At 40.3% G+C, this 25,883-nt stretch overlaps 2 protein-coding genes across 6 annotated transcripts in view; one reads left to right on the top strand and one right to left on the bottom strand.

Annotated features, from left to right (window-relative positions):
* arhgap9 (Rho GTPase activating protein 9) overlaps positions 1–22,052 on the top strand; it is a 46,507-nt gene extending 24,455 nt beyond the window's left edge. Inside the window, exons 7-21 of one of the 3 annotated variants that reach the window (XM_068315717.1) lie at positions 6,206–6,271; positions 8,975–9,121; positions 9,277–9,375; positions 9,956–10,017; positions 10,134–10,221; positions 10,746–10,841; positions 11,122–11,220; positions 12,476–12,581; positions 12,942–13,061; positions 14,528–14,626; positions 16,181–16,258; positions 16,470–16,523; positions 17,195–17,329; positions 18,327–18,432; positions 20,158–22,051. In XM_068315717.1, the coding sequence (XP_068171818.1) occupies positions 6,206–6,271; positions 8,975–9,121; positions 9,277–9,375; positions 9,956–10,017; positions 10,134–10,221; positions 10,746–10,841; positions 11,122–11,220; positions 12,476–12,581; positions 12,942–13,061; positions 14,528–14,626; positions 16,181–16,258; positions 16,470–16,523; positions 17,195–17,329; positions 18,327–18,432; positions 20,158–20,344 (1,542 nt within the window). In that variant the 3' untranslated portion in view covers positions 20,345–22,051. Of the gene's footprint in view, positions 1–6,205; positions 6,272–8,974; positions 9,122–9,276; positions 9,376–9,955; positions 10,018–10,133; positions 10,222–10,745; positions 10,842–11,121; positions 11,221–12,475; positions 12,582–12,941; positions 13,062–14,527; positions 14,627–16,180; positions 16,259–16,469; positions 16,524–17,194; positions 17,330–18,326; positions 18,433–20,157 lie in introns of all 3 variants that reach the window. The other 2 variants (XM_068315719.1, XM_068315718.1) reach the window with 2 other exon arrangements.
* Positions 22,053–23,198: 1,146 nt separating this feature from the next.
* Positions 23,199–25,883, bottom strand: part of LOC137595534 (zinc finger E-box-binding homeobox 2-like) — a 28,429-nt gene continuing 25,744 nt past the window's right edge. For all 3 annotated transcript variants that reach the window (XM_068315713.1, XM_068315712.1, XM_068315714.1), the window contains 2 exons: positions 25,704–25,883; positions 23,199–25,202 (listed from right to left, as the gene is read on the bottom strand). The exon at positions 25,704–25,883 is cut by the window's right edge and continues 4 nt beyond it. In XM_068315713.1, the coding sequence (XP_068171814.1) occupies positions 24,586–25,202; positions 25,704–25,883 (797 nt within the window). In that variant the 3' untranslated portion in view covers positions 23,199–24,585. The remainder of the gene's footprint in view (positions 25,203–25,703) is intronic.

The raw sequence follows: 25,883 nt of genomic DNA, 5'->3' as shown, positions 1-25,883 counted from the left end.
TGGTTGTTTATAGTTATATGACATTTTAAAATCTAGATAGCTGTGAATAATCAAAACCACTGTCCATTCCCTGTGGAAGAATTTACACCACTCACTGAAAAGGGATTTAGTGAATTAGCTGTAAGTAACTTAAATGGACCTGTCAGACGAACCAATGACAACATCCGTGCGGTACAGGGACACAAGCTACATGACTCAGATTGTTAGCGATAAGCATTTTACATCTCAAGGTTGCATTGCCTCAGTGTTGCATCAGTATATAAAATGTAATATTTCTCATTTAAAAAAACACCCCATGATCAAAGCAGTGATTCCCCCATCAAGTCAGTTTGAGATACAATCTGTTGACCTACATGTGTCATTTATAATTTTGTGTTACATGAATTCCCAAACAGGAACTTCTCCAATAATGTACAATATAATACATACTTCATAACACAGGTGTTAAAACCTGAGCGACCCATATTAGTCATTCAAACATGGTGTTCTTCATATTAGACGTTTATCTGAAAATAGATTAAGATCAGAAAATATCCTGCAGTTTACCTACAGGTGTCACAGGAGGCATCAATGACAATAAATGGGTTAGAGTTACTAATATGAAATAATTCACTTTTGCTTATTTGTCATAAAAGAAACAAATAAAATTTTATTTTTTTGTGTAAATATAGTAATTTTAGAAAACATGTGGTGCAGTGGGAGCGCTGTTGCCTCACAAGGTTCCAGATTCGGTGCGCAGTTTGTATGCTCTTCCCGTGTCTCCAGGTTCTCCAGCTGGGCTTCGTCCTACCTCCTCTAACGTGCAATTCAGATGAATTGAATTTTTCAGTCTAAATTACCTGCACTGGAGATAGGTCTGGGGTATACCCAGACCTATCCCAGCAGCCTGCTGGGACTGAAGATGAGGTGACAAATAATTATTTTATAAAAGTACCTACTGCAGCTTTCAACTTACACTTGAGTAACATCATGCCTGCAGATTTGCAGGTTTTAATTTTTACATTTACCGTATTTATTCGAGTATAACGCGCACACGTGTATAACGCGCATCCCTAATTTTCGATTAAAAATCGGTATAAAATTTTGTTTCACTTTTTCTCGGCTCAGACAAAGAATTTTAAGTGCCAAACATTGTTAAACACGTGCGTCCATGATAAAAATCATTTATTGACAACGTAAACTATGAACACAATACCGAAATAAAATTAACAATATTTACCGGTATTTAAAATCCTTCAAAGTCCGATTCATCATCAGATACACCAGCAATGCTTACCGGTAACTCACGTTTCAGTGTGGCCGAGGCGAGGAAAGGAAATGAAGAGACAAGGCATAGCTAATAAAATGCTAATCAATAATCAAATATCATACGTCACAGCAGATAATAAGAATTCTCGGAAATGACACCATCCGACAAGGTCTGCTGATGAGGCATTTGATTATTGAATACCATTTCCTTAGATACGCCTCGCCTCTGCAGGAGTGATGCGCATGAGCCATCATGAATTACCGGTATTTATTTTAGATCGCCCACGCAAATGATTTGGATACTGTTACTAAAAATCGACCATGGACGTTTTGTGGGTCGAGAGATGTGGTTGCATTCAATGTTTTGCGATTGTGGTCAGCGATATCTTCGACCAATAAGTCATTGCGCAAATAATACTGTATACTAATACATCTAAGCGTGTCACCCCAGTCCTCGTTTATAACGCGCACCCAAACTTTGAGTTCTTTTTTAGGTAGAAAATTTTGCGCGTAATACTCGAATAAATAGGGTAGTTTTTGCCATTATCATGTCCCGCTTCTAAGCTGTGATGTATTGTAATTGTCAGTGTTCATGTGTTTGTCCGTTTGTCCGTCTGTTCGTCCGTCTGTTCGTTAGTCCACCAAATATCTTCGCAACCATTGCAGATAAAAAGATGAAACCAAAAGCACATTACTCGGGGGGCAAAGGGGATGAAAATGAGATGATGACCTTGAGAAAACTAGATAAAGGTCAAATTTTAACTTTTTACCAGGGCTTTGAACCAGAATTTTTTGCCAATCGGTTCTTTCCGAACAGAAATGGAATTATAATGTTTCTGGTTTCGCATTCCACCCATAAACTGACATTCCTGAACCGGTTAGAAAGGTTCAGGTATGCTGTTAACCACATTTGTTTGGCTAAAGACCCCCGACAATGGCGTCAGCAAAGATACATGCTTACGACACAACATGTAAATGCCAGGCTATCAGTTCCGGTTGTTCCTGTTCACGTAAAGAGACCGGGTGGCTTTTTTCACGCTTCGCCATCTCTCTTGATCTGTGACTCCATGCACGCCCACACCACCAATTCTGTCAAAAACCACATGAAATGGCTGAATTCGGAGCTTGCCATCATCCCGGGAGAATTAAAGAAAGAGCTCCAACCGCTGGACATTGGCGTAAACAGAGCTTTTAAAGTTAAGCTGCGTGGAGTGATGGATGAGAGACGTGAACACACGTTTACCAGGACTGGGAGGCAGTGCCGAGCGAGTTACACCCTATGTGCGTGGATTGTGGATCAGGGACTAACGTGTCTGCTTTGACTTTTGTCCGATGTTTTGCTAAAGCTGGCATCATTACCGGACAGACACCCGGAAACCAGACGGTCAGCTATAGTGACATTGCCGAGCTATTCAATGCAGACCGAAGATGAGGGCTTCAAAGGAGTTAGCACAGATTTATCAAAAAAAAAAAAAAGTAAGTAAGTAAAAAATAAGTTTGGTGTATTTTTTGAAATTTAAATACGTAGTACAACACAGTCAACCACAGTCACCTTTTTGCTTCCGTTAGCTAGCATGAACCGAACAATAAGGTGCGCCGTGTGTGAAAGTACAGAAATAAACTCCGTTATCTAGACTGCACCTCTTTGTACAATGAGCCGAATGGTGCGCAAAATACGGTAACTTAAGGACTTTTAAACTGGCAACTAAAGCAATTATTTTATATACTATAGACTATAATTATAGATATGCCCTTACCCTACAGTAAACAGTACCACAGCACTACACCACTTTCTTATGCAAGTTTTATCACTGTAGTTAAGGCTTACGCCGCCTACTTAGACACTACATGAAATAAGACAAGAATAACTTCCACCATGTTATTTATTGCTGAACAACAGATCTTCATTGTGCTTCTCCCATAGCTCAATATTGCTACAATATTGATATATAATAATAATAATATATAATAATATAATGCTGGATTTCCTGCTGGATTTCCGGCGGGCATCTCCCTCTCCACAGCCAGTGATCATCGAGGGTAGTGAGGTGGAGGTGGTAGGAAACTATAAGTACCTGGCACTGCAGCTAGACAGCAGACTGGACTGGTCACTCAACTCGGACTGTGTGTACAAGAAGGGGCAGAGCAGGATGTACTTCCTGAGGAGGCTGGCCTCCTTCAACATCTGTCCTGAGCTCCTTCTCATGTTCTATCAGTCCATAGTCTCCAGTGTGCTGTCATACGCCATTGTGTGTTGGGGTGGGGGGGCCAGGAAAAGAGATATGGACCATCTTAACAGACTCATCCGCAGAGTGGGCTCAGTGGTCGGGCTGAGCCTGGAGTCTGTGGAGACAGTTCTAGGGAGCAGGACCATGTCTAAATTAAGGGCCATCATGAACAACACCAGGCACCCCCTACACACCACCTTCTCCCAGCAGAGAAGCACCTTCAGCAGCAGACTGCTGTCACACAGCGCCTCCACAGAGAGACTGAGGCCTTCCTTCGTGCCCCGTGCCATCAGGGGGTACAATGACTCTCTCAGGAGGAGCCGGGGGGAGGTGGCGAGGTCAGCACACGGTTAGATGGATTTGGATTTAATTTAATTTAATTTTATACTGTTTATATTTTAATTTTTTTATTATATGTACTGTTAATGCTGCATGTGTCTGTTAGTGTAGTGTATGTCTTGTGGTATGTCCTGTTTTGTTTTTGTTTTTTCCTGGTGTGTGGCTGAGCAGTGGATATGTGCAATTTCCTCCGGGATTATTTAAGTATCTATCTATCTATCTATCTATCTATCTATCTATCTATCTATCTATCTATCTATCTATCTATCTATCTATCTATCTATCTATCTATCTATCTATCTATCTATCTATCTATCTATCTATCTATCTATCTATCTATCTATCTATCTATCTATCTATCTATCTATCTATCTATCTACAAAGCGCTGGCAGAACGGGGACACACTGCACTGAAAATGACTGCAGCCAATGAGTTAATGTCTAAATCATACACTTTTAAGATTGACACACTGCAGTGTTTTACCTGTTATGATTAAATTGTGACTGGGAGACTGGTTTCGTTTTCGTTCCTGCCAAAATACCAAAAGTCTCCCTTTTTCGTTTTCGTACCATGAACCGGTTCAAAGCCCTTCTTTGTACTCTCAGGAACTGGATAAGATAAAAAGACAAGGGAGAAGACCAATGTAAGACCGTAGATCAGAGCTAGTGCCTTGATCTATGAAAGTTGGTCAGAGCACTAGCTTTGATCTATGACTTATTCAAGTAGGTCACGGTAAAATTTTGAATTCATGGGATGTTGCAGTCGCGGGATGTTGCAGTCTGTGACTGCCTTGGTTCTTGTTACATCCCGCTTCAAAGCGGTGATGTATTGTGATTGTCAGTGTTTGTGTGTTTGTCCATTCGTCCGGCCGTCCGTTAATTAGTCCATCAAATATTTTTGCAACTGTTGCAGATAGAAAAATGAAACAAAAAACACATTACTCGGGCAGCAAAGGGGATGAAAATCAGATGATGACATTCACCTTGAGAAAACTAATTCAAGGTCAAATTTCAACTTTTATACACTCAGGAACAAGATAAGATAGAAAGACGAGGGATAAGGCCAGTGTGAGTGTGATCAAAGCACTTGTGCCCCACCCCATTTTTTTTTTAGAATGGGGTGGGGAGGGTGATGTTTCATAAGTTCATGAATATTCATGTAACTTATGTCAGAGCACTAGCTTTGATCTTCGACCTATGCAAGTAGGTCAGGGTAAAATTTTGAATTCAGGGGTGTCGCGGGATGTTGCACTCTGTGACTGCCTTGTTTTAGTTGTGTCTTAGTGTTGCTGCCTGTTGATTTACTCACTGATTACAAGACTGAAATGCTGCAGGCATTTTTAAAGTGCTGAAGTTAAATCATTTTGAAAGGAGGTGTGTCATTGCTGGTAGATACTATTATGCTAAATACAGTTCATCATAAATATAAATATGACTGCAATATTTATAACTAATAATTGCATTTTGAAATGAATTTAAAGACATAATGACTTTGTATTTGCTGACACATTTACGTACAAAATCCTGCTGGACAGCAGTCAATGAGGAAATATTTGCTAAGTTCCACTGCAATTATTCTTGGCTGCTTTACATGACATATGATCTCTCTAGCTGATAGAGCTAGCTTCTGTCTAGAATGGGGAAGTGTTAGCAGGATGACACAAGAGGAGGAGATGAATGATTCCATGCACTTTGTCTCTCAGTGTGTTATGATTTAAAACAACAGACATCAAGCTTTAACTCAACGGGACGTTTTACCTGAGAAACGAGCTGGATTGTGTAACTGGGTGATTAGTGATAATGAGCACCTATGCTGTAAGTTTATTTCATTCTTTACACAGTGTTATTTACTCTTTGGTGGAGTGTGATTTGCTCATCACACTGATCACACTGGAGTGACTAGTGTTTAAATGAAACTGAATATGTTCCAGTTGATATTACTGCTAATAGTGTACTAATAGGGTTAGTGCTGACGTTATCTTTGTCCCCACAAGCTGCTGTGAGTATTTATGTGGATGTGTGTGATTTATTTGAGTGTATGCTTTTTTGTTGGCAGGATGTAATGCCTTAAATGAGCATCCTGTTTTTAGATGGTAGTGTGAACACAACCATACCGGAAAAAATCTTTTATCGAAGAAAGAACTCTGTTTTCACCAAAATAAAAAGTTTGTTAGAAGCAAACATAAGTTAAGCTTTATACAGTTATACAGAAAACTGTAAATCTGGGTATTTTATTATGAAATATAACAAGTGACTGGCAACTTCCCCTGTCTAATGTCAGCTGTGATAGGCTCCAGTCCCCCTGCTGTTACAGTAAAGGAATGAATGAATGAAAAAAGCAGATGACCACTGCTCCTGTCTTCACATTCTCTTTCTTTTCTCCTTTCTAGCTGTCACCTGACTACATTTTTGGGAGCCACCAGAGGAATACTGGAAATGGCTGGCAGGTGAAACAGGTAAAACTTTCATTGCCAGAGGCTAAGAGTACTGTACTGATTACAGTAAATTTCAGAAGATAAACTGCCTTTACCAGTTCCACATATTTTGTTGACACAACAGGATTCATTAGCTTAAAAAAACAAAATGTCTTCTGTCTTGGTTGCGACGTTCTGTTACCCGGTGACGCAGTAGTGCAGTGGCTAGAGCTGTCAACTCACAGCTTAAGAATCCCAGGTTACACTCTTTTCTGTGCGGAGTTTGTATGTTCTCTCCACGTCTGTGTAGGTTCTGTCCAGGTTCTCCATAAACATGCAGTTTAGGTGAATTGATCAAATCCAAATAATCCGTGTGTGAGTGTGAGCATGAATGGTTGTTTGTCTTTCATGTGGCTCCAGCTGAGATAGACTCCAGCACTCCTGTAAGTTCTTTGGGGATCAAAGAATTATCCATCTAGCTATTCATCCATCCATGAGTCGCTAAGTGGAAAAGTGGCTGAAGACGAGACAATTACGGTCATCTTGTCCATAAGAAAATGGATGGATAGATACCGATGCCTAAGCAAAGCCACTAACTGTGTATCATCACACAGTTGCACATTAACTGCTATGAAAGTGTTTAGATGACAACTCTTTTCTTGTAATTCATGCTTGCATGCCAGATTGGGAAGGTAATCCACAGTGTTCTTTTTTTATTAGTGCTTAAAGGCCTTTTGATGGCAGGTACTGTCCTCATGAAAATCAATGAACTCAAGTCTTTAGATTTGCAGAACTGCAACTCCACTGTATTACTGTAGAATATATTAAAGTAATGCCAGATATGCTCTTTAGATTCTCAGAGATCAGCATTTATGCATATTAAGGTGGTGAAATAGCAACTCATGGTATAAAAAGAGAGACTGTTACCCAAGCAGTTCTTACTGCAACATGTTGCATCACAGTGGGGTGTGGGATCGCTTGGTTTAAAACCCTTTTAAAGGCCTCATCTTAGCAAAGGAGCAGATTTGGCTCTTAGTGCTAATCCTCCTTGCATGAAAAAATGGCAAACATTAGAAGGGATATTTAGTCTGATTGTTGAAACTGGGTTAGGGGGATTGGGAAAGGTGCTTAATTATGGCTGCTGCTGCATGAAAAGTTGAGGATGTGTGAGTTTGTGCATTGGTGTGTGAACATGTACAGTATGTGCATATGTATATGTTGATGTGAGACATTGGAAGCATTGGAAACATGTGAAGTACATAAACACACAAAAGCATCTGACTGACAGCTCTGCCTGTGAAGTGAAGCGAAACAATTAGATCTTCTCTCCTGCAGTTAACACATTTTAATGAAGTTATGATGCAACAGTTTTAAAGCATTCTTTTAAAGCACCGAGGCTGGAGCAGAATGCTCGACTGTTGAACACATTAAATGAGATAATGTTTAAACCAGAGTGAGAATTATTTCCTCCCCAGCAGCCATCGCCATGACTCTGGCACTTTCTGATCCAAGTAATTATTTTAGACATTTTATCGACTCTGCTGTCAACTAGTCAGAGAAACAAAGCCGCCATCAAAGCGCCTGTCATGAGAAAATACATCCTCTGTGGGCATGAGGAAGAGGAGGTGGAGGGCAGGCTGTGTGTTCACTGTGTTTGTATGTGTTAAACCACCAAAAAAACCAGCGATGTAACATTACATAATTTCATGGTAAAATGCCAACACATGTGACATACAGTACCTATTCTCCTGAGTAGAGAGAAGACATCAGATTGAAGCAGACGTTGATCACCTGCAGCCATAGGACACACTCCTTTTATGAACATTAAAGTTATGCTAGTGAGCAATGATCCTTATTTTATGAACAAAAAAAATTAAAAGATTAAAAAGGATCAAGTTGAATAAAAAATATTATGTACACCTGCTGTGTTAGTAGTTAACATACCACTATTTACTCTCAACATATTATGAGTAAATACGATGCTTCATTGTCACATACTGTAGGTCAAATGTCAATACCAACAGTAAAGTGCATGAAGAGTCATTGTCAGGTTTCATTGTTTGTTTCCTTGAATTGTTTCAGTTGCTCCTTCAAGATTTACGGAGACGCAAGCAGAGTGGTAATAGCTGAGTCCACTGGTCATGGGAACCTGTGGGTGGCTGATTCAATTCCTCTCCACAATTCCACTGTGTGGAGTGTGGTGAGGTGTCAGTTCACCAGGTGTCACTTAATGAGTACACCTAAGGAGCCCTTGAGCAAGGCACCAAAGCCCCCCACTGCTATTGCACCTCTTTACATAGTTGCATGTCTATGACCTCCCCCCGTGTGTGTGTGTTCCAGCTTATATGTGTGTAATATATCCTAAAGTGTAAAATGAATCTTCCCAGTGGGGATTAATAAGGTGATATAAATCTTGAATGGCTTCTTGTTTTTAAAGGCCTCTGACCTTTCTGTTGCTCCTGGTTGTTGCTTGTTTATTATTTGAATTGTTAGACTTTTATGTTCATTCTGCTGTTCAACTATTTCAAGACTAAAGGTAAACAGAAATAAATATACAGAAACTATACAAATAAAACCCAACACGCTGCCGCTGCAATAATCCCATACAAAACACATCAAAAAATACCAATGGGAGCATAAAATGTTTTCAGTTTGCACTCAGATTTTTCTTTTCTTTTCTTGTTTGTCTGCTCCATCTTTCATCGCTCTGCCAAATGTGTCGCCCTGACCTTTGACCCCATGAAGAGCATGCATCGTGCTGCCTCCTCTGATACCTTGAGCACAATGACATTCAGCAGCGCTGATGCCCAGTTCCATAACTTTGATCCCTTGGGAGATGTAAAGCAGCAGCTCAGCCACTCCCAGTCAATGGTCCTGCCAGAGAATGGCAAGGTAGTCACCTCGGAGCACAGACACACCAATGATAAAGTCTAGCATTCAGAGAGACACGAACAGAAGAGAAAACACATGAGCTTCAACATAAACTGCAAATATAAGCACTTCTACACATTCCACGTCTGTGTTTGATGATCTCTGCTGTGTTTCAGTCGGTTGATCAGAGCCAGGATTGCGCCTGCAATGTGACTAACATCGTTGTGGAGCCTCCTTCTCCTGAGAGTTCTCCCGACAGTGACAGCCAGACTCCAGTGAGTTCATTTTATGTGTTAAATTGGGATTACTAATACCTGCGCATGACCATGATATTCAAGATTAATTTAATATTATGCATAGATAGAGAGCTCATAGATTGAGGCTCAATTTGAGGAGCATCTTTTTTTTTTTTTACTACAATGAAGATAGATTTGCATGCAAATGTTTAATTATACACACAGCACTCCTAATGAATTTTTCTCAGCAGTAATACCTGTTAAACTAACACTCAGAGTGGGTATCTTTTAATCTGTGTAAAATGAAGTCTTTGTTTGTCTCTTACTGTCTTTATGCAATCTACTGCTATTAATTGTGCTCTCTGGCACCTTAATCGGGGCCACACCGCAGTGAGAGATTTTAAAGCGGCTCCCCTCCTGCTCAGTTTTGCATGATGCAACAGTCAAGTTAAATGAGTTTGCTCAGGATGCAGGATATTACACACAGCCTTACTTTACTGTTCACATTTCACTTTTCACATACTTGCACCCTTACTAGTGAGGGATGATACTAGGGTGAAAGCTCCAATGTTAGTGCTTGAGCATTGTCAATAATGACATCCTCTTAATGCATCTTCAGGAGCTGGAGAAAGCCGGCCTCTTGAACAAGACAAAAATTGCAGAAGGAGGCCGGAAACTGAGGTGAGGCAACTTGAAGCTGATGCCCTTAAGGGCAATAGCAGTTTAATTAAATTGCAGTTTAACTTTGCTGGGCTGAGTCTCATGTGACCAGTGTACATGTGATTGCTGTTTTGCAGAAAAAGTTGGAGCCAGTCTTGGGTGGTTTTGGTTGGAAATAGTCTCGTTTTCTTCAAAGATCCTAAATCACAGACACCCTCCAGTTGGGTAGGAGCTCACCGAAACTGTACATTCTTCAGCTTGTGCCATCCTGCCAAAATATAAATGAGATTTTGTTTAAAAAAAACCTCAGCCATCTCTTATGTGTTTTGCATAAGAGCAGATGTCAGTTTTCCTGCCTTATTTTTTTTTGCTTTTCATTTAAAAAATGCCAGCAATTTTTTTATGTGTAGCCCCGCGATGAGCTGGCATCTCCTCTGGGGTGTAGCCAGACAGACAAGCGACTGTAGACGAGATGATGGCAACAAGATGGATTGAAGTAACTTTTTAAGTCAGCTGACTCAGGCGCTTGAATAAAGATTAGCAGCTCTCAACAACCCTGCCTAGATAAATCTATCCACCCCGTTTTACACGTCCTCCAGAGCTACAAGGAGTGGCGTGTCTCCTTTGTTCATAAAAAAGGTCACACGTTTTGCAGGTCATAATGTATATGTTCAAAGGGGGGGTTATCACAACTTCCTGTTTGAACATCTACAGAAAAGATGGCATATTTATTTATGTATTTTAAACAGAAACCAGGAAACAGTCGACCTGAGAGCAGTGTGGATTTAAGAGGAGCACAGCTTCACTGGGCCAATGAGCTGTCCAGCAAGAAGAACGTATTCAAGGTGAGAAACCTACAGCTATTAGAACACAAATAAAATAAATCGCCTTATCATTAGGCATCTTTTGAAAATCTGACAAAACAAATTCTTATTTTTTTAAAATTGTCATAAAACATTGAAACATTTTCTTTTCATGTAATTGGTAAAAAGGGAGTGTGTTTTAAAGAAATGCCCAACTATGTTTTGATGACCGATTTGTTAAAATATATGACAGACATGTATGAAACAACGGGGGCTTCACATTGTTTCTAACACATTAATATGGTTTGTAAATGTGTCACAGCTCAGGACAGTGACGGGAAACGAGTTCCTGCTGCAATCGGAGACGGACTCTCTGATCAGAGAATGGTACACCACCATCCAGACCGTCATCGACAGGCTGGTGAGACAAACAAGCACAACACACAAGGAAAAGAGATGCAGTTTAGATGTGTTCAGCTCCATATTCCTGGTTACATGGTAAATAACCTGGCTCTAAAGTCACGAAGACACGAATGGGATACATTTAGTCCTTTAATTATTCATTTGTGTGTTTTTGGTACAACAAGACTCAGAAGCAGCTCCCATTCCCTTTAAGTCAGGTACATGTGTGGCTGGCATGTCGCTATTTAAACATTTATTCACTTATTAAAATACTCATCTCACTGAGGGACAGATATGTGGTTTTCCTCCTTTACCTCCCATCACCAAATCTAGGTTACAGCAATTGTGCTGATATTTAATCGTGGGGTTAGGTGGAGTTTTAACACGCATCCTTTTTTGGGTTTAGTGTTTTATATAATGTGCCTTGTAGACTGGAGGGGCCTGGGGGGGTGGAACACCACATGAACAAATGCCTGGATGATTTGTCTAAAGATATGAGATGATTAAAGTCCATGGATCAGATAAATAAAAATGATTGTTCCGTTTTTAGTGAGTTTTATTTCGTGGGTTGAAAAATACATTATTTAAAAGGAAATTTTTTAAATATTTCCAGTAAAATAAATCTAATAAATCAATCTGCATCACTTTCACAGCAGTTTTTCTTCTGTTTGTGCTATTTAAGTAGAGAAGACTTAACTTCACTCTTCTTTAAATCCAAACATCAAATTCTAATTAATACTCTGTTTTTCTTCACATGCACAAGGTTACACATTCACAATAATGTGAGATAGAAATTATAATATTCCAGACCTGTTTTTTGTTTTTGTTTTTCCTTTTCCATATAACAAAACAAGACATCATCAACATAAAGAAGGGAAAAGACATCAGACATTGAACCTCCTCAATAATCACCATATGTGGACTCAGATCTATGGTTCTCTTACAGATAAAAGAGTATACAGTAATCCCTCGCTTATTCGTGCTTAAAGATGCACGGCTTCACTACATTGCATATTTTTAGTAGGTAGTCATGTGATACCGTACCTGCATTACTATTGGTTGACAGCATCCGGAAGCGCCCTACGTTCCAAGACTTGCGGAATGCAGCGCACTTCCGTGTCCTAAAGAACCACTTTTCTTATAAGTTAACATTATAATCCATGACCAATGTCTCTGACAGACATCTGAATGGACGTCTTTATTACATTCCATCTAATATTTCCATGTGACATATTGACCACATTGAGCAGCCTCTCCCTGTGCCCGCTCTCCAGGACCGTGAGAACCCTTTAGACAACGTCCTTCTATACTCTCTGAGGAAGGCGGGCAGCGTGGAAATGCTGGACCACAGTGGAGACGAAGATGAGAAGAGAAAATCCCGTAAGTCATCAACTCATCCATCCTGACCTCCGTCCTTCACGTGTCACATTAAAGTAGCCCGTTTCTTCAGGTTTCTGTCACTCCATCATCGTCACTCTTTTTCTCTAAACTTTCACACAGGCTTCTTGCATCCCTCCATTCTCTCCTCCATCCATCCCACTTACATTTTCACACAGCCTCCATGGCAAATAATCCCCCCATCAGTCCTGTCTCACCTCCGCCGTCACCCAGCCCTACCCCTTTTCATCCTCACCACCATCCCTCCTCACTTGCTTTCCTACCCTGCGGCCGAGCGCCCTGCGCTGACCTCCTTCTTGTCGGTGTCCTTGTCCTCCACCTCTTCCTTCTCTCCCTCTGCAGTCCCTCGCTCTTCATCCAACCTGGAGAACACAGAGAGGAAGAGAGTGAAGACCCGTCTGAAGAAGCTGATCCTAAAGAGACCTCCACTGCAGGCGTTGCAGGAGAAAGGCCTCATTAAAGGTGGGATTTCTTTTTGATGGTTTATTTTAATCCATGTATCCTTTAATCAGCAGTGTGCGGCGCACTGGGGAGCGATGGGCATGCACGAACACTTTTTGCTTTTTCTAGTATTCCAATACTTCACTTTTACAGCCAAGCACTGGACTTTGGTTAGGAAACTGAAGCTATAGTTTAGACTTACCGGAGCTGCATCAAGGATTTAATTGCAGAAAATGTCACCATTTATTGTGCAGTGATGCAATGCAGTGATCCCCCAGTGAATATGCCTCATAGTCCCCATGTCCATTTAGCAACACTCTCCAAAATGTTTTTAGTCAAGCTTGTTTGCTGATATCTTATATAGGGTATTTCTGAAAGGCTCAAATGATCCTTTGCTTTTGTCTGATGTGTTTACTAACAATAGAAGGAAATATGATAATAAAAATGTTTTTGGTTTTTTGAGCCAAGGTATGGATCAATCAGAAGGACCAGTGAAGTTCTTTTTAACTGAGGGTGGCCCTACATTTAAGACAAGACGAAGAGTATGCAGGTCTTTAGTCTTAGATGTCTTTACAGAAATTAAACAATTATGTTGTGAGCCTTTAACTCGATGTTTAGCTCAATGGAGGGAATGCTTTTAGATTAAACACCATCAAGAAAAAGAAAAACAAGAGGTTCCTTTGGTTTTCAAAAGAATAAAAAGTATATCTGGTTGTTTTTGCTGTTATTCTGCTGTGAGCAGCTTCCAGACTCAAACTGGGGGTGTTGCATTTACGTGGTGAGACTCACAAGACTGCCAGGATATTCCAACACCTTCATTTTTATCAGGTTAAACTGTTAAGTGTTTAGCACTGAAACGCTACAGCCTCCTTATTGCTTTGACCGAATACCAATGAGACGTCTAACCTCAGCTACATCCTCATCCACCAGGAGCAGTTCCATCATTTTCACAAAGCCACTGGAAGTCCTTCAGATGAACATTGATCTGTGGATTTTGGGAACTGTGGATAATCAGTCTGTTGTTACATGTCCATTGTTGTCCTAATAACCCAATCTGATCACACGGCTGCAGTATGCATGATAGCAAACTGAGTAGTAAAGGCTTGATGATGACTTTTCATTGCCAACAGTACAGTACAGTACATGAGTTGTGTTGCATCATCAAGGGTGAGCTTCCATCTCTGCTGGGAACGTGGCGTTTTCTTCTATAATGAACAGTAAATGTATGACTGGGTTAACTTCAGCGTGGAGTGCTTACATCATGTGTCGGCACAGTTATCTTAGAAAGACAAAACAAATCCTGTAACAACGTAAGAAGCATGTTTGTGTGTGTGTGTGTGTGTGTGTGTGTGTGTGTGTGTGTGTGTGTGTGTGTGTGTGTGTGTGTGTGTGTGTGTGTGTGTGAGTGTGTGTGTGTGTGTGTGTGTGTGTGTGTGTGTGTGTGTGTGTTTGTGTGCGTGTTTGTGCTGTCTGTCATCACTTCTCAGATCAGGTGTTTGGCTGCCGTCTGGAGATGCTGTGTGAGCGAGAGAAGAACACCGTCCCTCGCTTTGTCAGGCTTTGTACCGAAGCCGTGGAGAAGAGAGGTACAGCCGCCGCCGACACACAGCAGCTCTCAATTTAAAGTAGACACACAACAAAAACTGTTCACTTTTGTTTGGCTCCACATTAGAGTTCATCCAGGGAATGTTCACTGAAAAACATTTGTGATTACCCAGTAGAGAGCCGACTGAAACACACAGAAGAGTCATGACAGCTGCCAGCCACAGAGAGATCTAAATGAGACACAATTGTTGTTTGACTTGTTTAGTAACAATGCTCCAAATAAATAAATAATGTGCTCAGAGGTTTGATCACAAAAAACCTGGTTTTCGATTAATTAAATATTTTTTAGGGAGAAACTTTTAGCTGGAGATATCAAGGCTGTGTCAGACTTCAAGGACAAAGTAACATCCAGAAAAAGAAAAAGTAATTAGTTAGATAATTGCACTAAACGGTTCACTAAAATAAAAGCTAAAAATTACATGTGCTGTACATGGGAGGAACAAAACTAACAACTGTGCATTTATTTTGTTTGCACAGAAAAAGACATTTATCAAACCTGAAGGATGGTGTATTCATTTTTTGCTTCAAATTAATTAAAGAATTGATGATTCAGGATTTTTTTCTTCTTCTCCTTTTGTGATCAATGCTCTTTCAATCATTGTTGTCTCTCACACATAAGCTACTTGAATTACTTTGAAACTGAGTGTGGGTTGGACAAGAAACCCTCAAATTTCAGACTAGATTCTGCTAAAGAGAATTTAAGTTTCATTAAAGTTTTTTAGTATTTTTATCGATTATATAAAACCCTTTTGATAGATGTGTGAACCTCAGTGGACAAATAGATTGTGCCAAATATTAATTCTGAGGATCTTGATGAAGCGGTTCACTCACTCCTTAGGGACACTCACATTGATGGTACTAATACTGTTAAGAGTATGGACAAGTGATATCATTAAAAGAAGCTGTTAGTATGTTCTTCATTGAATATCAGATTTCATTCTAAATAACTGAGACAAGTGCAACAGTAAGCCAATATATAGTCAACTGTTTTTATTAATAAGGTCTGCCTTTAAGGGGCTGAAGAGTTAGTTGGACCATTCGTTTCTTTTACCAGCATCATTACGCTTTAATTGTTCTTTAATGGCTCATTGTGTCTGTGAATCTAAAGTACAACCTTTTAACAGATGCAAGTGATCCATTTATCTGTGAAGTGTCTCTTGTTCTTCTACCTCAGACTGAAAAATACACTGAAAAGGCAGAAACTATATCATGATAACACTTGGTACACACTTTTTCAAGCGTAACACTGTGAAATGTTTAAATTCACCCTTAAAGGTGATCGTTCACAAAGTAACTGTAAAATTATGTCTGAAGGTTTTCTTCCAGCTTCCTTCACACAAATGTTTTTGTCCACCAACACAACAAAGCAAACTTCTGTGGTGCACTCAGTGATTGATGTGTAGAAAATGTCTCCAAGTCTGAAGAAATACCTACTTCAGTTTTAGTCAGCTCATTGATTTTGGTAGCGACCTCATTAATAGCTAGCAGCTACCAGACAACTCTGCATGAGATCACCTGTGTGTGGTATGTTGCAGGACTGGACACTGATGGCATTTACAGAGTATCAGGGAACCTGGCAGTGATTCAGAAACTACGCTTCCTGGTCAACCACGGTGAGGATGAGGGGGAGGAGGGGGAATTGTGTCTGGCAGTGAATGAATTCATTTGTTTGGAGGTAGAAATTGGACTTTGCAATCATATTCATATACACACACTCTCTGGCTGTATACCTGCTTGAAAACATGAATCATCCTACCGTGCCACATCCTTTATGTGAAGTAAAGGCTGTAGGAAAGCTGAATGAGTGACTGTTGGTTTTTACAGAGCGGGCGGTGACCACTGACGGCCGTTTCATGTTCCCAAAGGAGTTGGTACAAGGTAGATTCAAAGCCTTGGGGGAAAAAATAGTCGCTGTTCACATCGCCTGCTTGTTTTGTGCATGGTGTGTTGCATAATGTGAAATCATAAGTCCAAACGCCTTAAAACACCCACCCACAGACCGACCGTCAGAGCTGAGCTGCGGCGCAGGCGAGCTCTGCACAGTTTGGTAGCTGAACTGCCATTTGCTTAATTTATGTGTTTCCATTAGGCTTTTAAGTTTTCTGATGTAAGACCGAACAGCGGGCTCGACAGTGCGTTCTCACGCAGTCCACAGCTGCCACCAAGTGGATGAAAAGAAGGATCAGCTTGGTGTGTCCCGTGATGTGCTCCACAGTAACACCTCACTGACTAATGTTTCTCATCACTAATAGATTCCTGCTTGTGTTACAAACACTGAACATCTTGATATGGATGATATTTATTTCCTTCCCTTCAGTTGTTTGAGAAGCATTGGTCAGGCCTGGATTGTAATGCCACATGTGCTTTAAATGTGTTTGTGCTTCTGTCTTCTCTGACTTTTACAGACCATCTCTATCTCCCTGCTGCAGCTACAAGCTTTAATGTTACACATTAAAATGCTTTTTCTCTCTTCATTCTAACTCTTTGCCACACTTTTTCATATTGGCTGACTGGATTCCTCTTTCCTCCCTCTCCTCCCATTTTCTCAGAGGAGAAGCTGAATTTAGACGACAGTAACTGGGAGGACATTCATGTCATCACGGGGGCTCTGAAACTTTTCTTCCGTGAGCTTCCTGAGCCTCTGGTGCCCTTTGGCTTCTTTACCGACATTGTTGAGACAATGAGTGAGTGACCAGATGTAGACTCAGCCCAATTATTTGTTTTTGTGCTGTGTATTCCCTCAACTTTATTACAAAATACTCAAATGCCATACAGAGATATATCTGATTTAAATCAAATCATTTCTTCGGGTCCTCATGAATGATAATCTTCGTATGATACAAAAAACAATTTTATGTTTGAGGTGGGCTTCATCCAAATATTCTTAACTCACAATATTCGTAGTATTATTTTGAGGTCATACTTAGATTTTGACACCAATTTTGTTGTTTGTGAACTCATAGACAGACTTCATAATCTTGTCTGTGTTGTTCTTTTCTTTTTGGACTTTAAATATGAGCCACAAATATGTGGTTAGTTTTGCAGTTTTCAAATATTACATAATTCAAATATTTTCTTAAATGGGACTGTTTGAAAATAAAAAAGCAGTTTTAGGGACAGTTTCAGCTCTGAGTTAATTCACCCTTGGTGCCCCATGGTTAGTAACAGGTTAAATTAGTCTCACGTAAAGCAGATGCTAGTTAGACCACTCGGTGTTAAACTGTTATAAAGTGCATTACTAAACTTATCTGTTCCCTTCATCAGTTAATTTCCATAAAACCCAAAAAATGTACAGTATATTCATTTTTAGTCTGAAGTCCCTGTTTCATGTGAATCTTTGTGAATTTTTGTGATCATCATTTTACGGTTCATCAAACCGCAGCAGCAAAGGCTGATGATCCCACGCTGTATCAGATTAGATGCTGAATGTTAACCTAGTCCATGTGATGGAAGCCATCAGGACGTGTATCAGATGCTAATAGATAGATAGATAGATAGATAGATAGATAGATAGATAGATAGATAGATAGATAGATAGATAGATAGATAGATAGATAGATAGATAGATAGATAGATAGATAGATAGATAGATAGATAGATAGATAGATACTTTATTAATCAGTATTGATATGACACGATAAAGCTGCTGTGATTTGACACGGCTCTTGCTCTGTGCTGCAGAGATGTCAGACTACATGGACAAAGTTGATCGTCTGAAGTGTCTGGTGCTCAACATGCCTCCTCCAAACCACGACACACTGAAATTCATGTGTCGCCATCTCATACGGTGAGTGAAGCCACTGACAGGACATCTCTGCTCAAACAAATCTTTTCCTGCTTTTCATTTGCATTATCTGGAATGGAAATGATTTTATAATACAGACTATTTACTGGGGATACTTTGGGCATAATGGAATAAACCAAATCCCTCTGAAGGAAGACAACAGCTCCTTGCGTTAACTTGCACTTTGAACTTCTGACCACTAGAAGGCGTAGTTTCACTCTGGTTCTCAGTCATTTTTGTCAGTGCTGATGCTTCTTAGGAACATGATTGTTATGTTTGGGTCTCTGTGAGGATCAAATGAAGATGGATGTCACAGAGTGCTCTGTGAGCCAGTTCCTTTAACAGAACATAAAATGTCTGGGTTTTGTTTTTTTGCCATCAGTGGTTTTATTTCTCCTTCTAAGGGGTTGTGAGCTCATGTTCTGAGGCCCGTTTGTGTGCCAGGGTGTGGTGGGCCCCATAGATTTATCAACTCTGAAGCTTTCTCTCATTTTATCCATGTTGTCATTCCTGTCTATCCTAATTCTGTTTTTTTTATTATTTCCTCACCCAATCACCTCCCTCCTGCGCTCCTTTGTTCTTGTTCACCTTTGTTTCCTTACTTCCGCTTCATTCACATCCCTCTCTTTTTCTCTTTTCCTCTTCCTCCCTTCTTCTTCTTTGTTCTATCCCTTTCTTCTGTTCTTCTCCATTCTCGTCCTCTCTCCACCCCCTGCTCGCCTCCTCGCCTCAAAGATCCCATGACAGCCTTGTGGTTCGTCTGCTGGAAGGCATACCAACACCACCGCCGCCACCACTGGAACCTCTCTCTCTTCTTTTTTTTGCCCTCTCCCTTGCTCACTTTTTTTCCTCTTTCCTCTCGTCTCCCTCCTTTTTCTCTCCCTCTCTCTTTTTCCTCCACTCTTTTTAATGTGGAAGTTTTGAGCAATTGCTGACTGCTTCTGTGGTTTAGTGGGAATGGCATTTTTAGAAGAATGCCTCATGCTGTGGCTAAATCCATTCCTACAACCCCCCAACCCACCCCCATCACACACAGTCGTACACACTACAAGCTCCTGAAAGATTTTTGATGCATGTCCTGCATTGAGTTACTGTATACAGTATATACATGTAAAGTTTATATGTGCTTACCAACGTATCTCTGCAATCCCAAAGATAGAAAAACTACAGAAATATTTGCACTCCAGCTAAGTGCTAAAGTCAACATGTTAACGTTCTCACAGTTAGACTTCTTACATGAAGCCGCTTACTAATGCTTCTGTTTGCCATCTCGATTTATTATTTTGATATGTGAGTATTTGCTAATAAGCACTAAACATAAAGTACAACTGAAGCTTAAGGTTTGAAGCCATCAACAAAAGAATAGTGACTTTAGCTTCAAAGAACACTTATTACACCTTTATTACAGGCTATTACAATTCATCCTCGAGGTGCATAAATGCACCAAATATGATGACAATTCATGCAAATGTTGTTGAGACACTGCACTCAAAACCACAGTAGTCAGCCTCATGGTGGTGTCTTGTAGAAATGTCAGTGGATCATCAGGATACATCAACTGAAGACCACAGATGTCTGAGCGCAGTTTCAAGACGATCCATCAAGTAGTTGAACCCGGGTCGAAGCGGTGGACCAACCGACTTTGACATCCTGCTTTTAATTCTTTGTTAGCATTCCAGATAATATTTAACCTCTGTCTTTCTTTCTATACTCGTCCCCTCTCTGCAGCGTGTTGGATAATTCAGACGCTAACCGAATGACCACACAGAACATCGGCATCGTGTTTGGCCCAACCCTGATGCGTCCAGAGCGCGACAACGGCAATATGGCTGTGAATATGATTTACCAGAACCAGGCAATGGAGCTCATCCTCAGCGAGTTTGACCACATCTTTGGAACAAGAGTCTCCTCTTGATCTTTTTGGACAGAGGAGGGGGTATCAAAAAAAAAAAAAAGAAACTTGCTCTGATCAGATGAAAGCACTGGTGCTTCATTTGTCCTCTTTGCCTGCTGACTCATGTGGTGAAAAAAATGGATTTCACATCAAACACTAATTACTGGGTAGAAAGAACCAGGACAGCGAGCTGCTAATCTTGACATCTGTTCTCCATGCAAAGCTGTGTTTAAACAATAATAGTAAAGCAAACCAATTTTACATGAAATACTATGAATACAGACGTTGAGCCTGGTCCTGAACCCTTGGAGGGCAGGAGCTAATGCACCCGTGTCACATTTACTTTATATTTTACAATTGATAATGAAAAATGACAGGCATAAAGTTGATGCATCTCCTCCAGCTAGTGACGCTAGATAATTCTTGTCACCTAATAATAACGGAAGGAAAGATGTGTCTGAATATTGTGCTGAAACCAAACCAGGCAGAACCAATGTCACTGTGAATATGTGATATGCACCAGCAGGACTTCTTGCAGAAGAAAGGTGGCTGATGATGTGGATTTGAGAAATATGCAAACACGGAGGAAGGTGTGTAAATGTGCGTTTCAGCTGCAGATAACTGATGAGGTTTTTATTTTTCTTACAGACTTAAGAGCAGGAAGGAACTCACTCATTCTTCATAATTAAAAGCACTGTTTTGTTTCGTTGATGGGATGAATGTACCAAAAGGTTCCTGTAGTGTTTGGACCTTCATAGCTTCACTTGTTGTACAAATTAGGATGTATTTTGTTTTTATCAGTGCAGCCTCCTTTGGAATACGTTAAAAATCAGTTGTAAATATCTTAAATACTGTACTGTCTAAGTCAGCTAGCAGCACTTTTTGCGTGTAACAAACTGATGCTTGCAGAATACAAACTAAAACGGCATGAAAATGTACATGAAGGTAATCCTGTTTGCATCAGATTACTAGTGCCCCTGAATTACAAAGAGAACAAACTGATTTAATCTGTTTTATGATATTTGTCTGTCAGGTTGTTTACTCCTAAAGTTATACATTTGCGTGAGACAGTAGAATTGTGGGGAAGGCGTCCTCTGTGATTGGTGCAAATGCTGCTGCCTTTAATAACATAACAAAAGAGGACCTGGAAATGCATATGTTTAAAAAATGTGGATTTTCCCCAAAACCCTCTCACTCCGTGGCTTTGGTAATTTTATATTGACTGCGGGTTTGGCAAAAGACACAAAAAAAGGAGCAAAAAATGGGGGGGGGGGGGCATGGTGAGTGGGGGTTCGTAGCTCCAAGTTTTATTAGATGTATTTATTCATTTTTATGTTCATGTAAGTTCAGTAAGTGTGTGAGGCTGAAAATGTGTAACTGATGGATCGTCTCATCTTTTCTGTGCATTTTGACTTCATTTTTTTTGATCAAATCTGTAATTTGGGAGGAAAACATATTTGTCCATTTGCCTCCAGTGCATGTACAGTATATACACAGTCATCACATTACATACGTCTGTCCCCCAGGCAGTATTATACAGTTTGAGGGTCTTTTCATGTGAGGTGGAATGTTTGCAGTGGTGTTACTGTATGTTTTGTTTTTTGTCCAAATTTTTGAAAAATTTCTGTGAATAAACCCCAGTGGTGTCACGCCAGTATAAACTGCAGCTCTGATATGTGTTATTTCATTTGGTGCAATAGTGTTAATCACTATCTGAAATCGAATTAGAGCATCAACCATCACTTCGTCCTCATGAGACATAGTCATTGATTTATTTTCTAATACTTTTGTTTCTTTCTTTTTAAAAAAATATTGAGTGTGCTTCCGTATGATAAGCAGTGTAGTCAAACAGTTACAGGCTTCACAATTTACTTTGTATGTAATAAGACAATCTGTTGTAAACGGTAGGTGATGTTAAGGGTCCTGGCTGATTGTGGAGATTTTTACATGCTTCAAACATAAACATCATGATATAAATTATTGGTGATACATAGTTTAAAGTGTTTTGTTGCTGCAAGACTCCATACTGGGTGTATGCTGTATGGGTGTATGGTTAGTCTTAGTTAGCCAACCACTAATCCTCATTAGCGCACACAAACACACACACACACCCGCAAAGGCCTAAACCAAATTACAAAACTGAAGATGTTTGTGTTTACACTGAACTTTAAATGTAATTGATAGCCCTTGTGGGCGGCACGGTGGCGCAGTGGTTAGCGCTGCCGCCTCAAAACACGGTGGACTCGTGTTCGAGTCCCGCTCTGTGCGGAGTTTGCATGCTCTCCCGGTGTCTGCGTGGGTTCTCTCTGGGTTCTCTGGCTTCCTCCCACCTCCAAAAGCATGCGCTTCAGGTTGATTGGCCGTTCCAAATTGCCCGTAGGAATGAGTGTGTGTGAGCATGGTTGTGTGTCTCCTTGTGTGGCTCCGCGGTGCACTGGCGTCGTGCCCGGAGTGTCCCCTGCCTCACAACCTATGCCGCCGAGATAGGCTCCGGCTCCCCGAGACCCGCTGCGGCGGATATAGCGGTGGTAATCTGAAGATGACTGACTGATAGCCCTTGTTTGAAATATCTTAACAATACAACCCGTTTCATAAACACTGGAGAGAAATTGCGTAGACTTGTTGTACGTATATCAAAGTGTTAATTCATAAAACAAAGACAAGATGTTTGAAAATAAATGACTATACATACATAGATTTATGGGGGGTTTTAATTACAAAATAACATGAAATACAAAATCGAGAGACAAAGTATTCACAATTGTATTACAAATATCCACAGACATGCAAAAAAAAACATAAAATTGATGCAAAGTGGTTCCCAGTGAAAGGCAAAAACAATGCTTAGTATAAAAAAACACAAAAGAACCAAACAGAAAGTGAAAGTCATTTATTTGCCTATTTTTGGACCAAGTAAAAACAAGCAAGACAACAGCGAGAGTAACTTGACAGTGAGGGTGTCACATGCATAGCTTTGCTGAAAAACACACACATACACACTCTAACACTCACATTCAGACCAGAAAGTGCCTTTGGTGCATGCTATGCATGAGTACAGGCTTAGTTACACCTCTGGCAGCACCATCTAATCTCTTCATACCAAGGCTTTATCATGTCCCTCACAGAGTCCTGGGCCAACTGAGGCACTTTTCACGTTGACTACACTGCAGTCAAAAAAAAGAACACTGAAGGGTGGGTCCCGGGTCTGGACCCTTTCACCACATCCCAACAGAAAACCCAAACATATGACACAATATTGTTCCGTGGGTGTCAAAATAAGCTGTAGCATATATGAATTATTATGAGGAATAAGATATGTTTCAGCAATTAGTGAAATAAAAGCAGCTTTGTGTGGTTATTACACATACGAGACAGTGCAAGTTTGCTCCCACTGAGGGAGAAAATCCCAGAGATGGACTTTGTCTTTGCCGCTTTGAGCCTCCCATACAGAGATGCAGAAATGACTGAAAGGCATCCCACAGAGGCATCCAGTTACTGTAGAAAAGGTGCAGTCCACTGCTTTTCCTTAAAGAAATAAATAAACACCTTCCAAGATTTATATATATGTGTGTGTCTATAATACACACACACACACACACACACACACACACACACACACACACACACACACACACACACACACACACACACACACATATATATAAAGAGAGACAGAGGTAAACATATGCATTAAAATGATACCACAGGAAATAAGACAATTTACCCTTGCAATCTGATAAAGTTAAGTTTTACTACAATGGTACTACTAGTACTACGACTGGTGGCACTACTGGTATCTCATTCAGGTCCTATTTTGCTAACCTACAGCTGGTGCGGATTGACTTGTGGAAAGCTGGAACGTTTCAAGGAAACAAATCGACTAGTGCTGGATGGTACAAGTAATTCCTCTGGATTATGGGATGTGTCACAGCTAGCAGCAGTAAACTCATTCAAACATGATTTTTACAATGTCTCATTCATATATGGATGACATAACTCCATGATGAGTAAGCTCAATGCTTTAGCTGTCCTGAAAAAAAAGAGTGAAAGACAAATCAAACATACAAATATTACAAGTACATGAATTCTATATTGATAAAATACTGTATTTTCATATATATTTTGTGTGTATGGCTTCATCAACTTTATGGTCACCTAATCTTTGGCAGTTTCATGCATTTTCTCATACTGTGAAATGTAACGTAAAAAAATATATATACGTGCAGTATATAATATATAGTTAATATACTGCATTGGCATGTTTAGGTTTTTATTCTGGCTAAATCTTTTATACCCAGGTTCATATCACATTTGTCCAAGTCTCCATTCTGTTCCTTAGTGTTTTGTGCCCTGAGTTGTCTCTCTGCATTGTGAACATGGCACCCCAAATCATAACCATTTCTCTCCTTCTCTGCTGAAGGTGATTGTTGGGTGGTATGCTCCTCTACTACCCCTGTCAAACTCAGACATGGTTCTTCCTCTTGACCATTACTGACTCCTGCCTCTTTATCTTCCTCCTCTTCTTCCTCCTTGAGAGCCTCTGCAGCTCCATCCAGACTGGAATCGCTGAGAAAGGAGTGCGGTGTTTGGGTATCGTCCATTAACAGCGGGGTCTCATCAGCAAAGCGACCCCCAAGGTTGTTGCCTGTCCCTGGGGTGAGGGGCAGCTCGTCATTGTCTTGGTCAGGATCCTGGTCTTTGCTGCAGTAGGCATAGCGATGGTTCATGTGCTGGGAGTACGAGCCGGAGTGAGAGAAGCGTTTGCCACACTTGTCACATTGGTAGGGTTTCTCTCCAGAGTGCAGTCGGCTGTGCTCGATCAGATGGTGCTTATGCTTGAAGGCCTTGTTGCAGATTTTGCACTCATGAGGACGCTTACCTGTAACAGATGCTGAGAAGTTACTGATATCCTAAAAAAATTTGTAATGTTTTTTTTTTTATTTTAAAAGGAAAGATATGTAGGACTTTTAATATATGGAAATCTTTTTGACGCAAACCTTTTTAAAGAACTACTTAGTTCTGTAACAGCAGGTTTAGAGCAATGTTTGGAAACAAGGACACCAAAAGGTAATCTTATATTATCAGCTTCTCCATAGGTTAACAATTGATGATATATCTCTCTATTGTTTGAGGCGTTACCTGAGTTGAACGGTATATTCTAATACTTTTAGATGGATAAAGCTGTTAGCCCTCGTTTTCGGCATATATGCTTTATATTTACCAGGTAGAGTTGAATTGATGTCCTCGTCTTATCTCGGGTGAATACAATAATTGTTTGAACTAAAATAGCAAAATATACCTTAAAAATAAATGATAGTTATCTGTTAATTGAAAAAGAACACCTGAAAATGTTTTAGCGGATTTCGTGGGGACTACAAACCTGTGTGCTCATATTTGTGTCTGAGCAGGGAGCTGCTCTTCTGGAAGGTTTTTTCACAGATGTCACAAGCATAGAGTCCCTCGTCTGTCTTCTTCAGTCTTTTCCTCCCTGGACCTCCTTCTCCATCCAGTCCTTCATCCATTAGTGAAAGGTAGTCTAGAGCTCCACGATTCAACACTT

The sequence above is a fragment of the Antennarius striatus genome, chromosome 5, assembly GCF_040054535.1.
Source record: "Antennarius striatus isolate MH-2024 chromosome 5, ASM4005453v1, whole genome shotgun sequence".
NCBI classification, from domain to species: domain Eukaryota; kingdom Metazoa; phylum Chordata; class Actinopteri; order Lophiiformes; family Antennariidae; genus Antennarius; species Antennarius striatus.
This window is presented reverse-complemented; position numbering and strand designations above follow the sequence as displayed.